The sequence below is a fragment of the Amblyomma americanum genome, chromosome 5, assembly GCF_052857255.1.
Source record: "Amblyomma americanum isolate KBUSLIRL-KWMA chromosome 5, ASM5285725v1, whole genome shotgun sequence".
NCBI classification, from domain to species: Eukaryota; Metazoa; Arthropoda; class Arachnida; order Ixodida; family Ixodidae; genus Amblyomma; species Amblyomma americanum.
In genome coordinates this window covers 166243771-166267119 of record NC_135501.1, presented here as the reverse complement: position 1 = coordinate 166267119, position 23349 = coordinate 166243771, and the positions used below count along the sequence as shown (strand labels likewise).

Here is a 23349-nt window from a genome sequence, read left to right as displayed (position 1 = left end):
TGCAGACGACGGTCACTCGAGACGGGACCCCCGGGAATCGAGAGGCTGTCGCCCTTTCCTTTTGTGCGAACCGGGCCTCGCTCAAAAACTGTGCAACCCTGTGGGAGGCTGGTGGTTCAAACGGAGCAGCTCCCGTATAGGCACGTCGTGCTCGCTTAGTTGTGGGCCACAGCCCCTGCGTGCGTTGAGGCCTACGCGTTCATGCCTTCGTGGGCTACTCCCCAGAGTAGCATATGCTTAGGTAGCGGTAAGTGGTTTTATTAAAATAATGATAAAAAGGAAGGAAAAGATTTTTGCTAGCCCCGCCATCTGCCGTCGATACTGAAGCACCTGAGCTGGGGCAGCGGAAATGAAGGATAGCAGGCAGAATGGAGAAATGAAAGAGGTGAGGGGACAGGAAGAGAGGATAGGGGGAGAAGTAATACGTACAAACTATTTACACTGTAAAAAATGTGTACAGGTTGTGCGCGTGGTTAGTTCATGACGGAACAATAAAAAAAAAACGCGCACAGCACTATGTTGACTACAACTGGAGTGCGGCGTCCAGCTGTTAATCGTCCAAGGTAGCACTCGCGGTGCGTTCGGTCACTGCGTGTAACTACCTGGCCGAATGGGCTTCGAGGTTTGTTGGATCATCACATACGATGTGTTGTTTCTGTCTTCTCGTAATTGTCCTTCCTACGCTGTAGTTTTTAATGCTGCACCATTAAAAGCTCATCGGGGAAAGAAAGTTTCGGTCATAGAATTCGCTCATTAGCCGGAGAGAAGTGACGTCACTAGATCGTGTAATTCCCATTGGCTGGATTTAAGTGACGTCACTAGACCGTATAATTCCCATTGGCTGGAGGTAAGTGACGTCACCAGTGCGGATATAGTTCCTATTGTTTGGAGGGAAGAGAAGGCGCCCGTGTGGTGTGCGATGTCAGTGGACGTTAAAGATACCCAGGTGGTCGAAATTATTCCGGAACCCTCCACTACGGCACCTCTCTCTTCCTTTCTTCTTTCACTGCCTCCTTTATCCCTTCCCTTACGGCGCGGTTCGGGTGTCCGCCGAGATGTGAGACAGACACTGCGCCATCTCTTTTCTCCAAAAAACCAAGGAACTCATCGGACCGGAAGTGGCGTCACTTCCGGTAAAGACATCAACAGCAGCTAATGCTGTTGCATTGCCAATACACAGGGTAATTAATTGTCCCTGTCAATTTTTTTCCCGTCCTGCCTAGCGCTCTGCATATATTCCAGCCTCGCAAAGAAACATGTGAACCCAGGCAGGTCTCAAATACGTGATGGAAAGAAGTGCCAAAGTTGCAGCTAGCAGTGCGTATACGTTGAGCGAAACAAGCAAACAAACAAGACTCATGGATCGCATTGCGTTGTCTGTGCCCAGTGCTGGAAAACAGCAGACAACGCACTAAGCTCGCTTGCTGTAAGTCGCGTAGGAACGTGGCTCGTTGGGTTATCACGCCAGCTCTCCTCTGATTGGCCGATGCTGGCCGTAGTTTCCACAACGGCCTGTCTACACCAGTTTCAAATAAAGACGACGGAGTACTATGGAACAGGGAAAATCTGGACAAGCTGGTCAGCATTCGAATGGTTCCAGTGCTACAGCGCCGTCGCCTGGCCACTCGAGGAAGTTTTGCCGCCCCGGTACTTTCCGTTCTTCCAGAGGCCGTTGCGCCTCGACGGGCCGATTCGGAAGAATTATTCGACAAGTAGCTGCGTGGATCTTGCAGGCGTGCCAACCGTACGTCTAATTTCTTCTCGAATTTTTTTCAGCCCGACCCTACCTGCGAAAAAAGACCAGTACGGATCTACCATAAGTAGCGATGGAGCAGTTTGATGCCGGAGTACAAACAATCAAAAACATTTAATTATCGGCGAAAAGGATTAAACGCTGCGCGTATTTCTCAACAAGCCTGGCACCACATGTCGCTCATGGTACAGTTTTAGCAGAGCCGGACAGCCGTTTAAGGTCAATGCGATAACACGTTGCCATTGCTGTCGTTGCCGTGCTTGCCTGGCCACATTTGCCGTGCGTTAAAGATCTCCAGGTGGTCGAAATTATTCCGGAGCCCTCCACTACGGCACCTCTTTCTTCTTTCACTCCCTCCTTTATCCCTTCCCTTACGGCGCGGTTCAGGCGTCCAACTATATGTGAGACAGATACTGCGCCATTTCATTTCCCTCAAAACCAATTTATTATTATTATTATTATTATTATTATTATTATTATTATTATTATTATTATTATTATTATTATTATTATTATTATTGCGTCGGCTGCTTTGCAGCTTCACATTAGAGAGTTCTGGCACCGTCTCCTGTAGCACCTCCGTACTGAACTACGGCAACTGATACTGTACGGCAAATGTGGCTAGCCAAGCCTGGCAACAGTAGCAACGGCCGTACCTGCCGTACGGCTGTGCGGCTACGCTAAATGTGTCCGTTGTAGTTCGCGTATTTACCGTACGACGGTGCCAGAACCCTCTAGTGTGAAGCTGCAAAGCGGCCGACGCAAGCGTTTACGAATGTTGAACGCGGGAACACAGGGTTAATAGAGCGAGCACACTGCGGAGTTACTTTTTCAGGACGGACACCTGCCACTGCGCATGCGTAGCAGGTACTCGGCTGGCCCGGTATTCTTCTACGCTAGCACGCCCTCGCTTTGTCAACACAACTGTGATTTAAACCCTCTGATGAACGTTACAACCGCCTTACACTTAACGGTACCGCGCTGTTGCTAACGTTACTGCTTTGGGAACCGACTGCGCATGCGCACGAGCGCCGCGCGTATGCGCCCCATTGGTGGCTGTGCGTATGCTACCGCCTCCTGTTGGCTGCTGTCGGCTGCAGCGTTGGCAACACTGCACAGCACTGGGACAGAGTGAGACGCCGAGCCGAGTGCCTGTCTTCGGCGCCCCGCGGCGCGCCTCTTTTCCCCGAGCCCTACGGCGGGCCTCGGAAATCGTTTCCTCGTCTGTCTTAATTTCCGGTATCTGCTCTCTCCTCACCTCTCTCCCTCTCTCTCTACCCCCTCGGCAAGAAGACTGCGGCGACGACTGTGCGCAGCCATACACGGACTCTTTGTTCGGGAGAGTGTATCGCGCGGTGCGGGCCTCTTCGGGTCACACTCCCTCCGTCCATACACCGTTCGCGACCGACTCCCTCCTTCGATGTTTGCCGAGTGGTTCCTGTCTCTTCATTTCTCTCTTTACTTCTTTGCGCGTGTATATTTTTTGCTCGCGCATACTCTTCTCCCTGCACCGGCAAATGCTACCGCGGGAGTAAGTGCCTGCCAAGGCCCTCCAGCGATTACATCTTTGGGGGCTTGTTTTTTGTTTGTTTTTTGCTTTTTGTCGCCTTCGGTTGCTGCCTTCGTGACGTGTAGCAAAAAGGTACTCCTTATATTCGCTCGAATCCACCCGCATTCCGACCGATCGCGCTTTTCTTTAATTTCGCCGGTACTTTTTGTTCATGTTGAATGGATCGTTGCCATCGGTATAATTCGTATACAGTCGCATTGTTTTTTGAAAAAGTTGTTTATCGCGTCTTTTGTCTTCGTTTGTTTGGCTTTCTATTTACGGGCTCCGTAGAAACCGCACAAATCCTCCGGGAATCCGTATATAGCATATACGGATTTGTTCTAAAGGGATTAATGGACGGACGAAAAGTCTCGACGAAGCGGAGATGGGGCAGACGTAGTATACCTATGCCCTCGGATCCTGGCTATCGTGAAAGAATGAACAGGGCTATAGCCCCTTTCTTCTTTCACTCCCTCCTTTATCCCTTCCCTTGCGGCGCGGTTCAGGTGTCCAACGACATATGACACAGATACCGCGCCATTTCCTTTCTCCAAAAAGCAATTATTATTATTATTATTATTATTATTATTATTATTATTATTATTATTATTATTATTATTATTATTATTATTATTATAGCTATGACACGGAGCTTTTCGCTGCATGTTCGCGCTCAGTGGCCGCTGGGAAGGGTGATGTCAGTGAACATTACAGGTCCCCAGGTGGTCGAAATTATTCCTGAGCCCTCCACTACGGCACCTCTTTCTTCCTTTCGTCGTTCACTCCCTCCTTTATCCGTTCCCTTATGGCGCGGTTCGGGTGTTCACCGAAATAAGTGGGACGGTTACTACGCCAGTTCCCTTCCTCAAAACCAGTTTTGCAGCGGGAGCTACACTAGGCTAGCAGTCGAGCATTTCGCGGTAGTAGTAGTAGTAATAATAATAATAATTGGTTTTGGGGCAAAGGAAATAGCGCAGTATCTGTCTCAAATATCGTTGGACACCTGAACCGCGCCGTAAGGGAAGGGATAAAGGAGGGAGTGAAAGAAGAAAGAGGTGCCGTAGTGGAGGGCTCCGGAATAATTTCGACCACTTGGGGATCTTTAACATGCACTGACATCGCACAGCACTCAGGCGCCTTAGCGTTTTTCCTGCGTAAAAACGCATCGGGAGGCCACTTGTGCGCATGCGCCGTTACCATGGTACATTGGGGAGGCCAGTTGTGCGCATGCGCCATTACTGTAGCAGCCGGGGAGGAGGAGTGGGTGCGCCGCGCGCTTCGTCGCCGCTCTTTCTTCCCGTGTCCCTCCTTTATCACTTCCCTTATGGCGCGGTTCAGGTGTCCGCCGATATGTGAGACAGATACTGCGCCATTTCCTTTCCCCAAAAACCAATTGAACCTTACGGCCGCGGTGTCGGTCTCCACGGCAGGCGTCGCGTGGATTACACCTACCGTTCCACTGAACGCATCAAAGTGCACCGGCGTTTTAATAATAGTAATAATTGGTTTTGGGGGAAATGAAATGGCGCAGTACCCGTCTCATATATCGTTGGACACCTGAACCGCGCCGTAAGAGAAGGGTAAAGGGGGGAGTGAAAGAAGAGAGGTGCCGTAGTGGAGGGCTCCGGAATAATTTCGACCACCTGGGGATCTTTAACGTGCACTGACATCGCACAGCACATGGGCGCCTTAGCGTTTTTCCTCCATAAAAACGCAGCCGCCGCGGTCGGGTTCGAACCCGGGAACTCCGGATCAGTAGTCGAGCGCCCTAACCACTGAGCCACCGCGGCGGGGTACCGGCGTTTTTTGAAAATTTGGTTTTTGGCGAAAGGAAATGCGCAGTATCTGTCTCACTGTATCGGCGGACACCTGAAACACGTCGTAAGGGAAGAGATGAAAGAGGGACTGAGAGAAGAAAGGAGGAAAGAGGCGCCGTAGTGGAGGGCTGGGAAATAATTTCGACCACCTGGGGATCCTTCACGTGCACTGACATTGCACAGCGCACGGGCACGCCTTAGCGTTTCGCCTCCATCGAAACGCAGCCGCCGCGGTCGGGTTCGAACCAGGGTACTCCCGATCCTGGACCGGGAGGATTGACCTTGTGTATCTGAGAGAAAGCAACCAGTCTAAATACTGTGTAGGCAGCATTAAGACGTCTGCGTATTACTTTACCGATCATTGAACAGTGTTTATCTCTGTCAAAACAATTGAATGAATAAACAATGTGTCTCACCAAATACTTCTTCAATGCTTAACGCAGCCGCCGCGGTCGGGTTCGAACCAGGGTACTCCCGATCCTGGACCGGGAGGATTGACCTTGTGTATCTGAGAGAAAGCAACCAGTCTAAATACTGTGTAGGCAGCATTAAGACGTCTGCGTATTACTTTACCGATCATTGAACAGTGTTTATCTCTGTCAAAACAATTGAATGAATAAACAATGTGTCTCACCAAATACTTCTTCAATGCTTAACATTTTAGTCACATCAGCAAACTGGACAACATGCGTAACCAGTGGAGAACTACAGCTGTCACTACCTATATCCTGGCATAGCTGACCTAAGCGACTGCAATTTTTTTTTATTTTCAAACACCTTGCGTTGATTTTCAAACACCTTGTGTTGCGTGTAGCCCGCCGCGGTGGCTCAGTGGTCAGGGCGCTCGCCTACTGATCCAATGTACCCGGGTTCGAACCCAACAGCGGCGGCCGCGTTTCGATGGAGGCAAAGAAGCTGAAGACGCCCATGTGCTGTGGGGTGTCAGTGCACCTGAAAGATCCCCAGGTGGTCGAATTTATTCCGGAGCCATCCACTACGGCACCTCTACCTTTCTTCTCTCAGTCTCTCCTTTATCCCTTCCATTAGGGGGTGGTTCAGGTGTCCCCTGATATGTGCGAGACAGATACTGTGCAATTTCCTTTCCCCAAAAACCTAACCAAACCCAACCCACCCCAACCTAATCTATGTGTTGTGCTGGCCATATTATTAGTTTTTCTTTTCTGTTCCTTTGAGGGCAATAGTTTGTACTTCAGACAACCTATGCGCTTATAAAATCGTCTGTTGCGTAACCTGTGTGCACTCTGATAGAAAAAAGTAAAGGAGCTCGCATATGTCACATGACGCGTAACGTCTAACTGTAGATTGGCAGTGAAGGGCTTGTGCCCGGGATGAGGAGAGGAGAGGTGTTGTTGAACACTGCCGCTGCCGAGGAAACCATGTGGTGACAATTGGGTAGGTTTTGTCCGAGGCGTGAGGGTGAATGTCAGGAAAGTGGAAGACATTTCTGAAGGCGCAAGGCCAAAGGCCAAAGGAGCAGGGGGGGGGAATTTACCCCTTGAAACCTCCCCTCTGTGCACTTCTATGGTGCTGATACAACTCACTGTGATAGAAATGTATTGCTGATTGTCTTTAAATATGTAAAAGCAACAGTTAGACTTTCCTCTTTTTTGTATGTGTGCTTTCCCAATGCTGTGCGCAAGTGCTGGGGGTTTGAGTGGACGCTTTCATATGTGAACTACAGTACAGTCACTTGTAAGGTTTCTGTGTGTAGGTGTTGTGCTCGCACCTGGAAGCATTGCATCGAAGATCTTATCGTGGGAGCATTATGCGGTCTCACGCTGTGGCCGCCGCGTCCTTGCAGGTGCTGATCGTGTGGGGAGGCGAATCACCGGCCCCTGTGGTGGCCAAGCTCCTTCAGGGCACAGGATTGTCCCCTGCCAGCGGTAGGGCTCCAGTGTATGTGGTAGTCCCACCCCAGAGGGGCATCAGCACCCGCTTCGCACCTCACCCCCTCATCACCACCGATGCAGTGCTCGCCCTCGACGAGGACGTGGCTCTCACTGCGGAAGAGGTGAGACACTTCTCAGTGCCTCTGACCAATGCTTGTGTCTGCATGCCATTCTCGGCAAATTAAGCCGAACGCGAGGGAAAACCTGACGCCGAACATAAGGGCGAACTTCTCCGAAATGTTCCGAAACTCTCCGTCCGTCCGAATGACATCCAACAGAAAAAGAATGGCTGCAGCTTAGCTTGACTAAGCCCGGTTATGCGAGTGAAATTTGTTATGCGTGGTTATGCCATGTTGCTAAGTCCGGTTAGACTCAACCTCTTCGCCCGTCGCCGAAGTCGTGGCGGAGGCAGAAGCAGCAGCGGCTGCCTTCCAAAGCTCTTCGCTGCCGCCTTGCGGCATCCTTCAACCGCCGTTGAGCCAGTCGACGCTCCCGTTCATAGTCGGTTTCTGCCGCTAGCTTGGCACCTTTAACTTCCCTGCCTCTAGCTAAATACTTAGCATGATTGGCAGCTGGATATGATCACACTCAGCCCGTCGTCTACGAGACCGTCCCGACGGCATAGACGGTCCCGGCCGACTCGCTTCATCCATTGCGAGAAACTGCGAGGCAACAGTGTCTACGCACGCGACAGCGGCGCAGTCTCCCTTTCAAGCGAACGGCAAGTCACGTGATTAGTCATGTGGGCACAGCTGGCGCGGCGGCCGGCTGGAGTGAGTCGCGTGGCTGACACTCCTCCACGTGAAGGTCAAATGTACCGCGCCAATGACCTTGGCTCTAGTAAAGCTTTCGTTTTAAAAAATCTTCAGCCCCCCGCGTGGTATTTGAACCACGGCAGCACAAGCAGACCATGTTCGCTTCCCCGCTGACTCAGCTGTCGCCGACGCGTCTTGTGCTGTGCTTTGGATGAAAATTGGTTTTAAAGTAAGGAAATGGGGTAGTAACTATAGAGTTATAGCGTAGCGTGTTTCGCGATCCACTATCGTGACCGCTTCCACAAACAAGGCGCCACTGCGCGTACGCAGTGGTGCCCCGCGGAAGTGGATCATGCTATGCTATAACTGTCAGTTGTCTCACATACCTCGGTGGACACCCAAACCGCGCCATAAGGAAGGGAGTAAAAAAAGAGAAAGAGGTGCAGTAATTATGAATTATGCACTGACATCAAACAAAGGAAGGGAGAGTGGGTGCAGTAACAGTCTCAGTTCTCTGTCTGCACCTCAAATGTGCCTTGAAGGAAAGGAAAGGGAAAGAAGAAAGATTGAAAGAAGCAAAGAAGTGCTGCAATGGATGTTTAGGATTAATTTGTCCTTTATCATGCACTGATGTGGCACAGCACATTGGCGCAGCAACATCTTTTCTGGTGGAAATAAAAGTTGTTCAAATCTCTGCAGCAGCCGTCTTTCACTGGAGGTGAGATGCAAAGGTGCCCATGTGCTGCAGTGCAATGTCAGTGCACATTAAAGATCCTCACGTGGTTGAAAAACATGCTTAGACTGAGGCGAAACACAAAGGGCGCCCATGTGCTATGCCATGTCATGCCCAGGTGGTCGAAATTGTTCCGGAGCCTGCCACTATGGCACTTTGCTCTCTCTTTCCTCTTTCACCTCCCTTTCATATACCGGCGCTGGTCATGCGGGTCGCCACATATTAAAAATGTCGAAGGTAGCCGAGCGTGCTGTCACTCGCTTTCAATAGCTAAGAAAAGTTGGTGACGGAGGTTCCAAGACACGAATGCAGCTACCATCACATATAAGCCGTCCGAATGCGCTACGCATTTTCTGCAGGGCATTTCATGCTCACACTGTCTCTCGATCACCAGACAGACTGCAACTTTTTTTATTTTGCAGTTGTTAACACCAGGAGCTATGGCAGACAGGGCAGGCTTTTGGGAAGTTGCATCTGCCAGTGCTTGATGTCTTGTGGAAGCAAGAATATGCTGAGCCCGTCTTTGGCTGCACAATTTGTTTCTCACTCATCCAGTGGAGCCCTAAGACAAGAGTTCTCCTTGCTTTACAGAGTTCTAGAGCATGAGGGGTGGCATAAGTGCCCCTCTACACGACTAAAAAACAAAGCACGTTGCCTTGTTATTTCCGAAAAATACAGCACGTGCTTAGGAGCAGGCTGAGGCGCTCATATGGGTCACGGTGATGTCAGAAGCTGCAGAGGTCTAGTAAGAAACAGAAAAGACTGCTATATCATATTCTTTGTGCATGGTATTTTTGTCATGCAATACTTCCACGTATGGGTGATAAAAGGCACTTTCTCAGGCAGGGCTAACCAGCTGTATTAAATGCAGTCAAAGCTGCCGCACCTTCTGCCTGTCTGCTAGGTGGAATTACAATACTTAAAAATAATGGTTAGGCCTGTAATAAATGGAAATCAAAGTGCTGCCGTGAATGGCTTCATGAGAGACACTTGTGGGGCTGCAAACCTGTGCAGATGGACTTTGGGTTCCGGGTGTGGCAGTCGTTTCCGGAGCGCATTGTCGGCTACCCAGCACGATCGCACTACTGGGACGATGCAAAGGCTGCCTGGGGCTACAGTTCCAAGTGGACCAATGAGTACTCCATGGTGCTCACGGGCGCTGCTTTCTACCACAGGTGCTGTGCCATGCTTATGATGTTTGGTGAAATGCAGGTCGTTACCTTCATGTAGTAGGCAACAGACTTGTTTATTAGTAAGGCCATAGACAAACCTTTGCAGCTTATCTCTGCGCAAGAGGGCATGGAGGTGCCTTGCACTGTAAGCTGAGAAGGATCGGAGAGATTCTGGAAGTGCATTTTAGTTTTCAGCTTGCATGTAATTATATGTAAGCAAATTTGGTGTGCTTGCTTTCCAAACACATGTCAGAAACCTTTTCAAATGCTAGCAGAACTTCCCGAGTAATGTGAAGAGGAATAGCATGTGCTACTATGAATGGTGGTCTCTCCTCTTAAGATATTTGTTTGAGAAACGAATTAAATATTTTCACAAGGAAAAGACTGCATTGGGGGAGCGGGATTTTTGTTTCTGTAGAAATCCAAAGCAGCTTTTCCTTGGGGGCAGTTGGTGCTTTCCAATGAATGCAGTCAAGAGCATAAAAACTATGAAAAAAGATGGAGTCAGTGCAGATGCTTATGCATGATGGTTTATGAAACAGAAGATCAAGACCATAAATAGATAAAATGCAAGTCAATGTCTGTGTCATGTCCTTCCCTTCTCTTATGACTGTCTTCTTACATTCTTCAACACGTTTGTTACATGACCGGCAACACCTCACCACTGTCCGTATATCTAATGCTTCTTGCTGTTTCGATGCAGGTACTACCATCACATGTACACATCGTGGCTTCCCGAGAGTCTGCGGCAGACAGTAGACGCGGCCCACAACTGCGAGGACATCCTCATGAACTTTCTCGTGAGTGAGGTGACCCGGCTGCCACCCATCAAGGTGACCCAGCGCAAGCAGTACCGGGACACCGGTCAGGGCTACCCGTCGCCGTGGAACGACCCAGACCACTTTGTGCAGCGCCAGGCCTGCATCAACGCCTTCGCCACCTACTGGGGACACATGCCGCTGGTGCGCTCCTCGCTCAGGCTGGACCCCGTGCTGTTTCGCGACCCCGTGTCAAACCTGCGTAAGCGGTACCGCCGTATTGACCGCGTTGTCGGCTCTGGCCGAAGCTGAGAACGAAGCCGTCCCCTCTTAGCACCGAGGATGTGTGTGTGTGCGCCGCCCGGTTTCACAGTTGCACGCGTGCGTCTGGGACTTGTCATGTCAGTGGCACCAGTGGAAAGAGTGGCAGGCATTGTCATCTTACTCCTTTCTTTCTGTGCATCCTCCTCTCTCTCCCCCTCCCCTTTTTCTTTTCTGTTTTGGCTGTGTCATCAAAGTCACCGAGTTTGTACTTTCATCACCATTGGTCGTAGGAACAGTGGGTGCTTCTAGTCCACGTCAGCCTTCCATCGCTGAGCAGCTGTCTGCTGCTTCTCTTTTTTTTTTTTTTTTCATGTTTTGTAGCAAAAGTTGCTAGGCTGTAGAAGTCTGTAACCAAGGTTTCTGCAACGGCGCCATTGGTTCCTTCATACGTTGGAACTGCACCAATTGACGACCACCCCTGATGAGCATTCCCTCTCCTGCTGGCAACAAACATTCCCTCTGCTGGCACAGGGGCTGGGGGGATAGGTTTCATGAACAGAATTTAGAAGTGTGCTTATTTTTACATATTTCAAAAACAAAGAACCGAGGTGTTGGACTTCTTTCTCTGATACTTGACATTTTTGTGGCATTCCGCTGAGCAGGAATCATTTTGTCATTCATTTGTGGCATGAAAGCGGGAAAGTGTTGGCTAGAAGGAGCCAGTCTTATATTTTTCACTACGTGTTCTTTGTTGCATTTACTTTGTGTTCTGGATGATAGTCTGCTGTTTGTGCCAGTGAGCTGATCCCTTCAGATTTGGTTCAGTTCTGTCTTAATGTTGCAGATAAGCTGTAGTTGGCATTTGGATCCTGTTCCGCTTGAGAGGGTTCCCATTTTCCCTGCCTGGGAGTTGCCATACTCATCTTTTGCTGACGTTGCTGACATTTTTCTCGTCTAAGAGTACAGCCACTCACTTGCTCAGAACTCAAGACTGCGCTGACATTGCCTCTGTGAAGGTAGCGGCCATAATTCGACCTGTGTTATAGCATGAAGTGCACTCCAAACGGAATTGGAATGGTTTGGGGTGTCATGTCTGCCTTCTATAAGTTTTCCTTCATCATCATTCATGGTCGTATCTTTACTTAATTTCCTTCTTCAGGCAGGACTCTTCTTTATGCAGCGGCCGTACTCAAGGAGTGTGCTTGTGAAATGCCCCAGCTGCTTGCGCCATACTGTATTTGCCAATGCACATGTAGGCATGGGTGCCCTCCTATGTCTAAGTGCTACCTATTGGCTTTTGTGCTGCTTGGACCTGTGCGGAATGAAAGCCTAGCTGATTCTGCTGCAGGCACAGGAGTGGCCATCATACGTGATCTCCCTATTGCTCATGCTTAAGACGCTCTCAGAGGGTACCCCTCTTACTGCCAAGAACAACGAAATTTGAAGGAATTTTAACATTGGCCTCGAGGAAGCCACTGCAATGAATAGCTGTGCATAAGACTGTTTTTCCTCCGAAAAATATTGTTCTAGCAACGGATCTTACTGATGTGGCTTATTTTGGTTTAATATCGTAATCAAAAAGTTTTCAGTGTAAAGAATTGCATCATTCTCTTTCCATTAAAATAGCAATGCTAATTGCTCCTTCCCATTCCCAATGCAGAAATTTGTACGACAGATCCTGTTCGAAGTTTCATTGGCAAGGTGAAAAGTGAGCAGTGCGCCTAAATCTTTGATTTGTCAGCGGTACAGAAACCTTGGTGTTGTTCAGAGCATACATTGAGTAATTGATATCCTACCAGGGATGCTAGTTCACTGGCATCACTTGACACACTCCGTACTTGAAGCGCTCTTATTTTGAAGCATGAAACTCAAAAAACAAAATTGTTGCAGTGGATCTGTGGATTTTAGTGCTTGTGTTTCTGTTCTTGCAATAAGCAAACTGCATGCTATGCGGGGTGCTTGCACTGCTTCCCTCACAATGTGTGAGGTGCCGTCAGCAGCTTGAAAAACTGGCAGCGTCTGAAATGCTTTTACTTGGGGCACTTTTGTGCTGTTAGCTTTAGCTGGTGCACTGCTGTGTGCAAGCCCAGGTATTGTAGGCTATTGCTTGCATAGTCATAGTTTATTGTTTTGTGCCAACCTGAGCTTAGCATTTGCTCTGCTTGTTTGTTGTCATATGTATTGCTTATTAAGTATGCCTTTAGGAAAGAAATGTTACTTGCTGCGCATGTTTTTGTTTTTGCAATCTTGTCCCGCTACTTCTTGGGCAGATTACTGTTTGAAGGTGCCAGGTGGTTATATCAGGAGGCGAAGTTGATGTCATTCCTACTTTTTTCCTGCCTCTGGGCTAAGAATGAATTGCATTGTTGTAACCGCGCTGCAGCCATTCTGTTTAGATGTGACTATGTGTTGATACCGAGTCATCTACTTAACATACACAGTAGTGAGGCACTCATCTTAAGCAAGGTTAGATAGAGTATGACTTTGTAGTGCAGGCTTAGACGAGTAATCTTTTAACCACTTTATTAAACCTTGGTGGTGGAGATACAAAATGACACTTGGACCGCATCTGATAGCAATACATACTCGGTCTTTCGTACCATTGACACTAGAGTTTGAAAACCTGTGGTTCAAGTGCTACTCGTGGCGCTTCACGTACCCTGTTCGAAGAACTTGAACGGCTCCCGGTGGCATTAGACAAAATGGAAAGATTACGTGGAATAGGCTAAACAAAAAGAAGCTATTTGCATGGCTCACATACAGATAACTGGCTAAAACCTGTACAATCTACAAATACAGTTCCCACAGTTGTACGCCTTGAACAACTTGAAGCCAAAATCAAGTGGTTTCTTCATTAAACCAGCAGCACAAGGGAAATGTAGCATTCTGCAGAGAAATTTTTTATGAATGTAACTGGTGGAGCCTGCGTGAAAAGTTCCGTTTCGTGTTTGTTGGACACAAAAAAAAATCTCTGCCACTTTCATGGCTCCAGGACAACTCTCATTTCACATGCGAGCATCCCCTCTTGAAATGGTGCCTTAAACACCCCAGGCAACCTTTTATTGCTTCTCATCTAATGTCTGGGCATATAACACACCCTTCTTTTTTCTCCTCGTTCCGAAGCAATCAGCTAGCAACAGTACTGGGTACAATTTACATTGTTAATTTGCAGTACAACTTCACCAAAATACCTGTCCTCACAATGCATAACTACAGCACAGTAGGGTCATTAGCCATTTTAAACTTATCTGTGCATGTGAGCAAGGATAGCCCTGCTAAGACAGGCAGAGTGGTTAATTCAGAATAGCAGCCAGTCGTCATGCTGAGTCTTTTCTTCAACAGTGTTTGTCACAATCAATAGGTCAGGCTCTTGGATGTGAATGCGCTGCCATCATACCATAGAAGCGTGAAAGTTATAGTAATGAATGCAATAACCTGGTTATATAGAAACTTGCAGGTACAGTGAGAAAGGTTTACGTATCACTCATGCTGAGCCAAACTAAGCTTCCTATTGAGCTTCGTTTTGTTCCAGATAGACAGCAATGAAGTTTGTTTGCTCTGTGAAAATATTTCACTACTGTATGAGATTGGCAGGCTAGTTGAAAGACTGAGTGAAAGTATGCTGCTCATAAGCAGCTTAATGTGTGTACTAAAATGGTAGAGAAAGTATTCCCATTCGTAAGTCCGTGCTCATTACAATTTTCATGTTTCATTCAGTGACGGATTAGTTGTTCACCAGTGGTGTGTAATATTACGAGGATGTCTTATGTTTTCCCCTGTGATCATTTAAAAGGAGCCCTACAAAGAGTCTCTCATCCGAGGGACAAAAAGGCCGTGTATTTTCCGGCCTCTTAGGTTTCAGCTGCCTTCTCCCAAGCTCCTGAAAAAGGGAGACTACTCCCGTCCATGCCAGGCCAATGTCACGACAATCTGTTTTGTCTCCCCACAAGATTGAAATGCTCTCGAACCTTGTTCAGCTCGCAGCATTTTCTCGTCAGACTCGTTACAGGTGTCTTTCTGCTCTGATTTAATGCTGCTTTTCTACTGTCCTGCAAAGCATACTCTGATCGCCGCGCTTATACGTTTGTACACTGCTTATGTGCCAGTGGTTCCTTAATGGGGTGACTGGGTCTGGGGGACTGGCGACATTACCGCTGTTTGCACCGGGCTTCTCCGGCCTGGCACAAGTGCAGTGATTAGCACGCGGTGTTGCCGTTTTATACGCTACTTGTCTCTATCTTCCATCTGAGAAGGAAAGCTTTACCATTTTTGGCAGCTTTGATGAAGTGTTCTCAAGTTCTTAGTGTCCCACTTCGTTCTCACTCCGCGATTACTGTTCTAAGAAGTGACGTTTTCCTCTGACAGGGTTTGGTAAAGCAGGTGAAGACGAGTTTAAAAGTGCAGTGTTTTAAATGGGTCGTCCTGCTTGTCTGCCTGTGAAAGATGTGGTTGGCGTGCTAGTTTGAATAGGTTGATGAACCAACTTCCGTTTTTCTTTTTCCTTCCTCCTTGCCGTCGGAGCGCATGCTTCTTCCTTTTGACTCACTCCGTGCGACCGCTGTTTGTGTTTCCATTAGCCTCTACCGTTTTAGAGACAATCTAAAGAAACACGTTGGGCTTTCAGCACCCCTTGTCTCACACCATGTGGGAGGGGTGCCACTGCAAATATTTACAAGTGCAGATACCGAGTAGCCACTAGCCGTGATGCACAACACTACAGTAGTCCTTGTGGAATCTATTCCATCTCTCTCTCTCTCTTTCCTCTACTCACTTTTCTCTCGGAGGTGTCCATTGGGAGTTCTGGGGGAAGACGTAATAACTGCTACGCTTGGCTTTGAGCAATAAGACCATTTCATGAAGCGTAATTCGTGCATGACCAGTACGGCTCGCCAGGAGGTATGGGGAAACACAGTGCACGCCATTTTTTTATGCATTTTAAAAATTCACTCTTGACTAATGGCAGTGGTTTCTTTGTCCTCACTTTTTATGAAGCTTTTGAAGTTTCCGTGTTGCTGTTTTTTAAACCTACACAAAATGTTTTCCTTTCATTAAAAACCAACGACTTCGCAGATGCTGAAAGTTGTTTTATGTTTGTTGCTTCTCTGTTATTTTGTGATGAACAAATCTACAGATGCGTCTCTTTCTGTTTTTGTTTTTGTCAAAGAGTTTGCAGGAGCGTTCAGGGCGTGGCTGAAAGTATCAAATTTACTGCTCGAGTAGAATATGTGACTGCTGCGATGTTTTCACGAGGAAAGAGTGCTTGATATAGGTCTTATGTACACTATTGTGAAATAATTTATCCAGAGTTTGTAGAATGTGTGTGAAGCATACGTAGCAGCACCATTTGCACGTGCGTGAACAAATGCCGTGAAGCTGCTGTAAACATATATCTTTTTGTTTCTTTTTTTTTACAAATAAAATGTATTGCAGCAGCAGCTGTCTCCTGTGTGCTCTGTCAGTTAAGAGCATTTGAAAGGAACCCACGTGTGCTTTTACTTCATTGAAGAATACATATGCATGTTTTAAGAGTTTCATGAAGTACCTCATTTCTTAATGTTCTGAAAGCAGAGACAAGGTATACTGAAATAAATACTAATTGCTCCAAACTAACAAATGCAGTTTTGTTGACTGCATATTGCAAACCAGGTATCTCGCATGTAAGTACTTGTTGAGCTAATTGGTAGTACATACTTCGGTAGCAGATTCTCGTCTGAATTAGGATATACTTAGAGAACACAGGACGAGCAATACCAAGTGCTCAACCACTGAGTCAAGTTCCTTTAGTGCTTTCAGCCTACACAGTTTTCATATACAAGGACTGCGCTAATCTGTATTCTAAGGGGCAAGGGACAAGAAAAAAGGGGGTGACAAAAACAAAAGCTTTGAAGTCTGCGCCGCACAATCCTCCTTTTTTCGCAAGATGTGCTGCCTTCTGGGGAATGGCGAAAATTCATCTGCTGCTGGTTGAAAAACGCACGTAGGAGACGCAGGCGTGTTCTGGTTCCACGAGGAGCCAGCTGCGCCTGCGAAGTGGCGAGTGCTTGACAGCTACCGCCATCTGTCGCATGTACCTGTCACTAACATTAACAGCACTGGCGGAGCTGGCGGTTTTCACGGTGCAAGAATACTCAGGTGTTGACACTGCGCCCGCTGGAGCGTCCCGATTATGCTCGGCCGCGGCGGAGCGCGCCTTGCAGTTCGGCTGCAAGCCGACAGATGGCGCCGATGTCAGTGGGCCCAGTAGAATAAAGCTAGTAGGAATGCAGCTGTCATGAAAAATAGGGCACTGTGGAATTACAATAGGTATGAGGTGGTAAGAGGGATCTGGAAAGGGGTGATGGTCCCTAGCCTGACCTTCGGGAATGAGGTCCTGTGTATGAGGCCAGATGTTCAAGCAAGGCTGGAAATTAGGCAACGGGGAGTAGGGAGGTTAGCTTTGGGAGCACATGGCAATACACCAAATCAGGGGGTACAGGGGGATATGGGATGGGCGTCTTTCGAGAGCAGAGAGGCTAGCAGTAAGATAGCATTTGAGGATCGATTGAGAAGGATGGAGGAAAAGCGGTGGGCTAGGAAAGTTTTCAGATACCTGTATATAAAGAATGTTGACACGAAATGGAGAAAGCGAACTAGAAAATTGACAAGCAAATATCTGGACAGCAGTAAGGGGGCAAATCAGCAATTATCGGTTAAGAAAAAGGTTAAAGGAACAGAGAGAGCGTTGTGGAAAACAGGGATGCTGACGAAATCGGCACTGGAAACATACCGGACCTTTAAACAGGAAATTGTCAAGGAAAATATCTATGATAATTGTAGGGGAAGTTCTTTGCTGTTTGAGGCCAGGACTGGAGTTTTGCGGACTAAGACGTATAGAGTCAGGTACCAGGAGATAGACACTTTGTGCATTGCGTGCGGAGAGGAGGAGGAAACGGCTGAACACTTGATACTTTTCTGTAAAGGGCTTCACCCTACAGTGGAAGGCAGCGGGGCTGACTTACCCAAGGCATTGGGGTTTAGGGATAGTGAGGGGAAAGTGGATTTTAAGAGGTTAGAAGTAACCAAGCGAAGGTTATCTGATTGGTGGCTAAAAGCAAGACAGGAGTAAAATTTCACAAGACATGGCTAGGTGGCTTGAGCCACCGCCCGATGTAAAGGGTTCAGCCGTATCCATCCATCCATCCAATGGAAGCCAAGCTAGAGGGGAGTGGACTAGGCTTCAACCTATCTTTTTTCAAGCAAGGGGAATTGAATAAACAGACATTACCGGGACTAATATACGCGGACGATATAGTGATAATGGCTGACAACAAGGAAGACCTGCAGAAGTTGTTAGACATATGCAGTACAGAGGGAGATAGATTAGGCTTCAAGTATAGTAAGGAAAAATCTGCAGTCATGATATTTAATGAAGAGGGCGGCGAGCATAGAATACAGGAGTTCGTGCTAAAGGTAGTGAATGAGGACAAGTATCTTGGGGTGTGGATAAATAACAGTGTTGAGTATCTGACAGAGCATGAAAAATATGTAATGAATAAAGCTAGTAGGAATGCAGCTATCATGAAAAATAGGGCGCTGTGGAATTACAATAGGTATGAGGTGGTAAGAGGGATCTGGAAAGGGGTGATGGTCCCTAGCCTGACCTTCGGGAATGCGGTCCTGTGCATGAGACGGGATGTTCCAGCAAGGTTAGAAATTAAACAACGTGGCGTAGGGAGGCTAGCTTTGGGAGCAGATGGCAATACACCAAATCAGGGGGTACAGGGTGATATGGGATGGGCGTCGTTCGAGAGCAGAGAAGCTAGCAGTAAGATAGCATTTCAGGAGCGATTGAGAAAAATGGGGGAAAAGCAGTGGGCTATAGGAAAGTTTTCAGATACCTGTATACAAGGAATGTTGATACGAAATGGAGAAAGCGAACTAGAATATTTACAAGCAAATATCTGGACAGCAGTTTGGGGAAAATCCGCAATTATCAGTTAAGTAAAAGGTTAACGAAACAGAGAGAGCTCTGTGGAAAACAGGGATGCTGACCAAATGAGCACTGGGAACATACAGGATTTTAAGCAGGAAATTGCCAAAGAAAATATCTATGATAATTGTAGAGGAAGCTCTGTTGTTTGAGGCCAGGACGGGAGTTTTGCGGACTAAGACATATAGAGCCAGGTACCACGAGATAGACACTTTGTGCATTGCGTGCGGAGAGGAGGAGGAAACGGCTGAACACTTGATACTTTTCTGTAAAGGGCTTCACCCTACAGTGGAAGGCAGCGGGGCTGACTTACCCAAGGCATTGGGGTTTAGGGATAGTGAGGGGAAAGTGGATTTTAAGAGGTTAGAAGTAACCAAGCGAAGGTTATCTGATTGGTGGCTAAAAGCAAGACAGGAGTAAAATTTCACAAGACATGGCTAGGTGGCTTGAGCCACCGCCCGATGTAAAGGGTTCAGCCGTATCCATCCATCCATCCATCCATCCATCCATCCAGTTGAGCGGTGCTGGCGCCTTGAGATTCCGCTGCCAAAGCTCGACTTTCGCTTTGTGGGCGTGAATTGAATTGAGAACGCTAAAGAAGTTCGTAGCTTGGAATTAAAATTAGTAGTGTGCCAGTCTTAAAATTTTGTTTGCGTGAAATTATTTCGTGCAAAGCAGTTAATGATATGAACTCGGCCGAGCAGCACTCGATTACCTTGCGCGATGGCTCATTCACGTTTCGCTTTCTCGTTCAATTCATAAATCATTCGATCTAATCATAGATCTAAGCATAATAAATATAAGTGGGGGTGATCGTGCCCTTTTCCGTTCACAAGGGCAGATTATTATGGCACCAGAAAGTTTTTGCTTCACGCTTATCGTTGCTTTTTCACTCTGTAGGAAGATCGTTCAAACGTTGTTTCGCTGAGTGCGCTAATTTTCAAGATGCAGCGCACTAGTATAGCGCGGCTATTTACGACTGAAGTAGTGAAGAGGCTGCGTATTAGGTAAAAACTTTCTCACGCCGGAAATGTACCAGACGGGATGCAAGGGCGCGTCGGATCATGGACCATAACCCAACACGAAAGCTTGAGAAAACGGCATTTTTATTCCGATGCATATTATCATAGAACGGACATAATTTTCAATAAGCTCCTTTCCACTGGAGGCTAAATGGCTCTTGAAGGACTCAAGTATGCAGGGGTCAACGTTCAGCCAAGTACGCTTTCGAAACTCACGAGGTGAAAAAATATAAGGAAATCACCATCTCAGAAGGTCACACTGTCATGTACTCCCACAATAAAAAAACGAATTGAAAAATTTCAGAACTTTATTGCACACCATATGCACAGTGCAAACAAAAAATGCAGTAACTGGGTGAAATATTCAAGATATACACAGTGTCACTGCGCGGTAACAGCAGTTTTCCGTCTAACGTAAGCAGAAAAAGTCGCAAAAACTTTGGCATAGAGGAACATATGATGAAAATTGCGGCTAAGAGGAACAAAGCTTTGCCAGTTTCTTTTTTTCTTGAGTCTCCTTTTTCATGCTCATGTTAACGTGCCTGCAGTGCTGCCTCATCCGCATGCTAACATAGCAGTGCAGCAACTGAGCCACTGTTTCTTCCTTGTGCTCATCACATGGAAAAGTAATGGTGTAGGTGTCAAGAACACCATCAATTGTGTCCCAGTAGACAGTCTCCACTTATCCAAACGAACATTGTCGGACGGAGCTTTGAACAATGTCACACGCTCCGCACAAGTCCGGTAGCCCGAATTGCAGTTCGGCACGAAGCACTTTCGTCCCATTGCGCAGCACTCACCAGCTGTGGGCTACTCTGCCGACGATAGCCAAACACAAGGTCTTGGTCTAAAATAAAGGAACTTGTTTAAAACAGCACAGCAAGCAGCCGCATACTCCAAAACGAGGCAAAAACACGTGCGCACTGCCGCGCCACGCCGGACCGAGCCGCCTAGCGTGGGACCCCATTTCGCAGCGCCCTCTAAGTTGGTGACCGGTCGGACCGGTTTCCAAGGCCCCCCCACCCGAACATATTGTGGCCGCGAGCGGGCGGCGCTCTCGCGCGCGGCGGGGGAAGAGTGTCAACACCTCAGTATGGTATTCTTACACCGTGGGTTTTCTTTTCAACCAGTGGACCTGGAGGAGAAGAGACGCGCATACGCAAAACGGCCTTGTGAAAATGGTGGATTGCATGACAGATTGCATCTCGCACAGCGTGAGTCGCGTGGTGCATATTCGCGGCATAGTTTCGTTTTCGCATCTTCGGTTTGCGGCCCATCGGTGCGCCGAGCCTGGTACTGGAGGGCTAAGCGACTTAGGCCCCGTTGAGAATGGGGCGTGTTTGGGGTGACACTCCAAAACTGCGCTTGGCCTCTGTGCATCGCGAGGGGGCGTGGAAGAAATGGTCCCGCTCTTTGTTACGTGAAGTGTCATGAAGCGTTTTTCCGTGCGGCTCTGATAGGCGCCTTTGACGTCGCTCCACCAGTGAGGAAATACCTCGCCATCTTACAATGCTGCAAGATTCAGTACGTAACATGGAGGCGAAACGCAAAGGCGCACGCGTGCTGTACGATGTCGAAATTATTCCGGAGCCCTCCCCTACGGCACCTCTTTCTCTCTCTCTCTTCTTTCATTCCCACCTTCGTGTCCCTTCTCTTACGGCGCAGTTCGGGGGTCCGCCGATATGTGAGAAATACTGCGCCATTTCCTAACTCCTAAAGAAAAAAAATAAAAGAGCATACTGAACAACACAGTAACAACGGCGATTTCAATCCGAAGTGGGGGGGTCCTGCTTCGAAGCGCGCCGCCGTGTTAAAAAACTATTATACGCAAGAGTCGCAGCGCATGCTAAAAAATCTAACGTACAGTCTCGTTCAAAAGTCTAAGGACAAAGGCTTTTCTCTTCAACCGCATAGCAGCGCCATTACGGCACTAATAACGACCGGAGGATCTTGAAATGCTAGCAGGAGGTTTGTTCTTGTGGTAGAGAAATTTCCTGCTTGATTCGTGTTCAGAATGATCCGCTACAAGGAGCATTCTAGGAACATCCATTTTGTACGCTGTGGCCTTAAGACTTTTGAACAAGACTGTGCGTAAAGTGAGGGTTCGTTTGGCACACGCGCACTCTCAAGCACGCTATCCCAGATGCCTTATTTTTACTGACACTACATTCCGCAGCTTCAGACCGTTGCATCCGCATTCATCGCAGCTTTGAAAATACTGCACGGAACTATACTGTTTGTCTTTTTTATTTTTCTTGTTTTGCCTTCGCACAGCACTCGGTCACTGGCGAAACCGTTAACAGGAGGCGCAGAAATGGACATGCTAGCGGACTTACAGCTTTTTCGCAGGGGCGGATTTTTTTTCGTTTTTATTACAAAATTCTGGTTCACATAAATGATGAAGACAGAAGGCGTTCCGAGCATATCTGACAAAGGCCTGTCCTCCTCGATATTTCTGCCAAAGAAGACTATCCACGTATGAAAACCTGGGAGTCCAACGTTATAGCATATGGAACTGCTTGCCTGTTGGCTCAAGGGGGACCACAACCCCGTTCCCCTTCCGAGAGAGAAATTTTTCATAAACAAAAAACTGCATTGGTGGCATTTTTTCTTTCGACGAAGAGATTATCCTTGCTCCACTTGTAAGGGTTTACTGGCGACAGGCGAACTAATGTGATGTTGCCATCCTAATAGACCCAGTTAGATTTCTTGTCCTCCTCCTTGTGGGATGGCCGGATTGGGAAGGTCGGTTGCTCCTCGCGAGCGGTGAATGATGATGGCACGCTGGCCGGTGATCGAATATACGGCGGTTAATAGTAGGAAGAGCCTTCGGGTCCTCGTCCGCTTGTCTGCGACACATCGCCGGTTGGGGCAGCAATTTCAACTTCTTAATAGACAAAACTTATTTATTAAAGACGGGACCGAAATACAAGGCAGTGATGACAAGGCAGTTTAAAGAAAGGCTGTTTAAAAAAGGCTGTTAAAAACGGCCGAGCTTGAGACTCGACGCGCTCGTCCTAAATCATTGTTCCCAGCGGGTTTTTAACCCCTTCGATAATTGGGCGGAGCTTGAGTACTCTAGCTCTCGCCCAATTTTAACCAACCGCAGTGCAGTGGCACCGTATGTGCAAGTGGGCGGAGCCCAGGGCTCACCGGTCCGAGCCCAGTGAACCACGCACCTCCAGGAACGTGCAGGGCGCGTGACTCCGCGTACGCAGCTCGCTGCACGTGCATTCCATCGATTGCCACGCATCGGATTTGCCGTCTCCGTTGACAGCCAAGGAATGTCTTCCGCGGGACGTGGTTGACTCGGCGCCGGAACAGAAAATGATTAGTTCCGTAGCTGGCAGCGAGGCACCCTAAGCGGGGGCGCCACACGGGCATGGCCGCTCCTGGGAACAGGTGCGGGGGACATCGGCGCCGTGGGCTTCTAACTCAACAGACCCTGTACGAAAAAAAGGGCACCCCTTGCGCCGCGCAAACGAACCATATGCTCGCCACCATGATTAGGACATGAGCAGACGACACTAATGCATTCGCCAGCATAAACGTATACGCCGCTCTTCCATTAATGGTTTTCAATTACAGACGTGGGAACGCCTAAAATTATCGAGACTGTGAACATGTATAGTTCAACGAAGAATCGC

General features: G+C 48.0%; 1 protein-coding gene across 1 annotated transcript in view; it reads left to right on the top strand.

Moving 5' to 3' along the window:
• ttv (exostosin glycosyltransferase 1 ttv) overlaps positions 1–16146 on the top strand; it is a 150855-nt gene extending 134709 nt beyond the window's left edge. The window contains exons 5-7 of the mRNA XM_077665724.1: positions 6942–7151; positions 9532–9692; positions 10393–16146. Coding sequence (XP_077521850.1) covers positions 6942–7151; positions 9532–9692; positions 10393–10759 — 738 coding nt within the window. The 3' untranslated portion in view covers positions 10760–16146. The remainder of the gene's footprint in view (positions 1–6941; positions 7152–9531; positions 9693–10392) is intronic.
• Positions 16147–23349: the final 7203 nt, after the last annotated feature.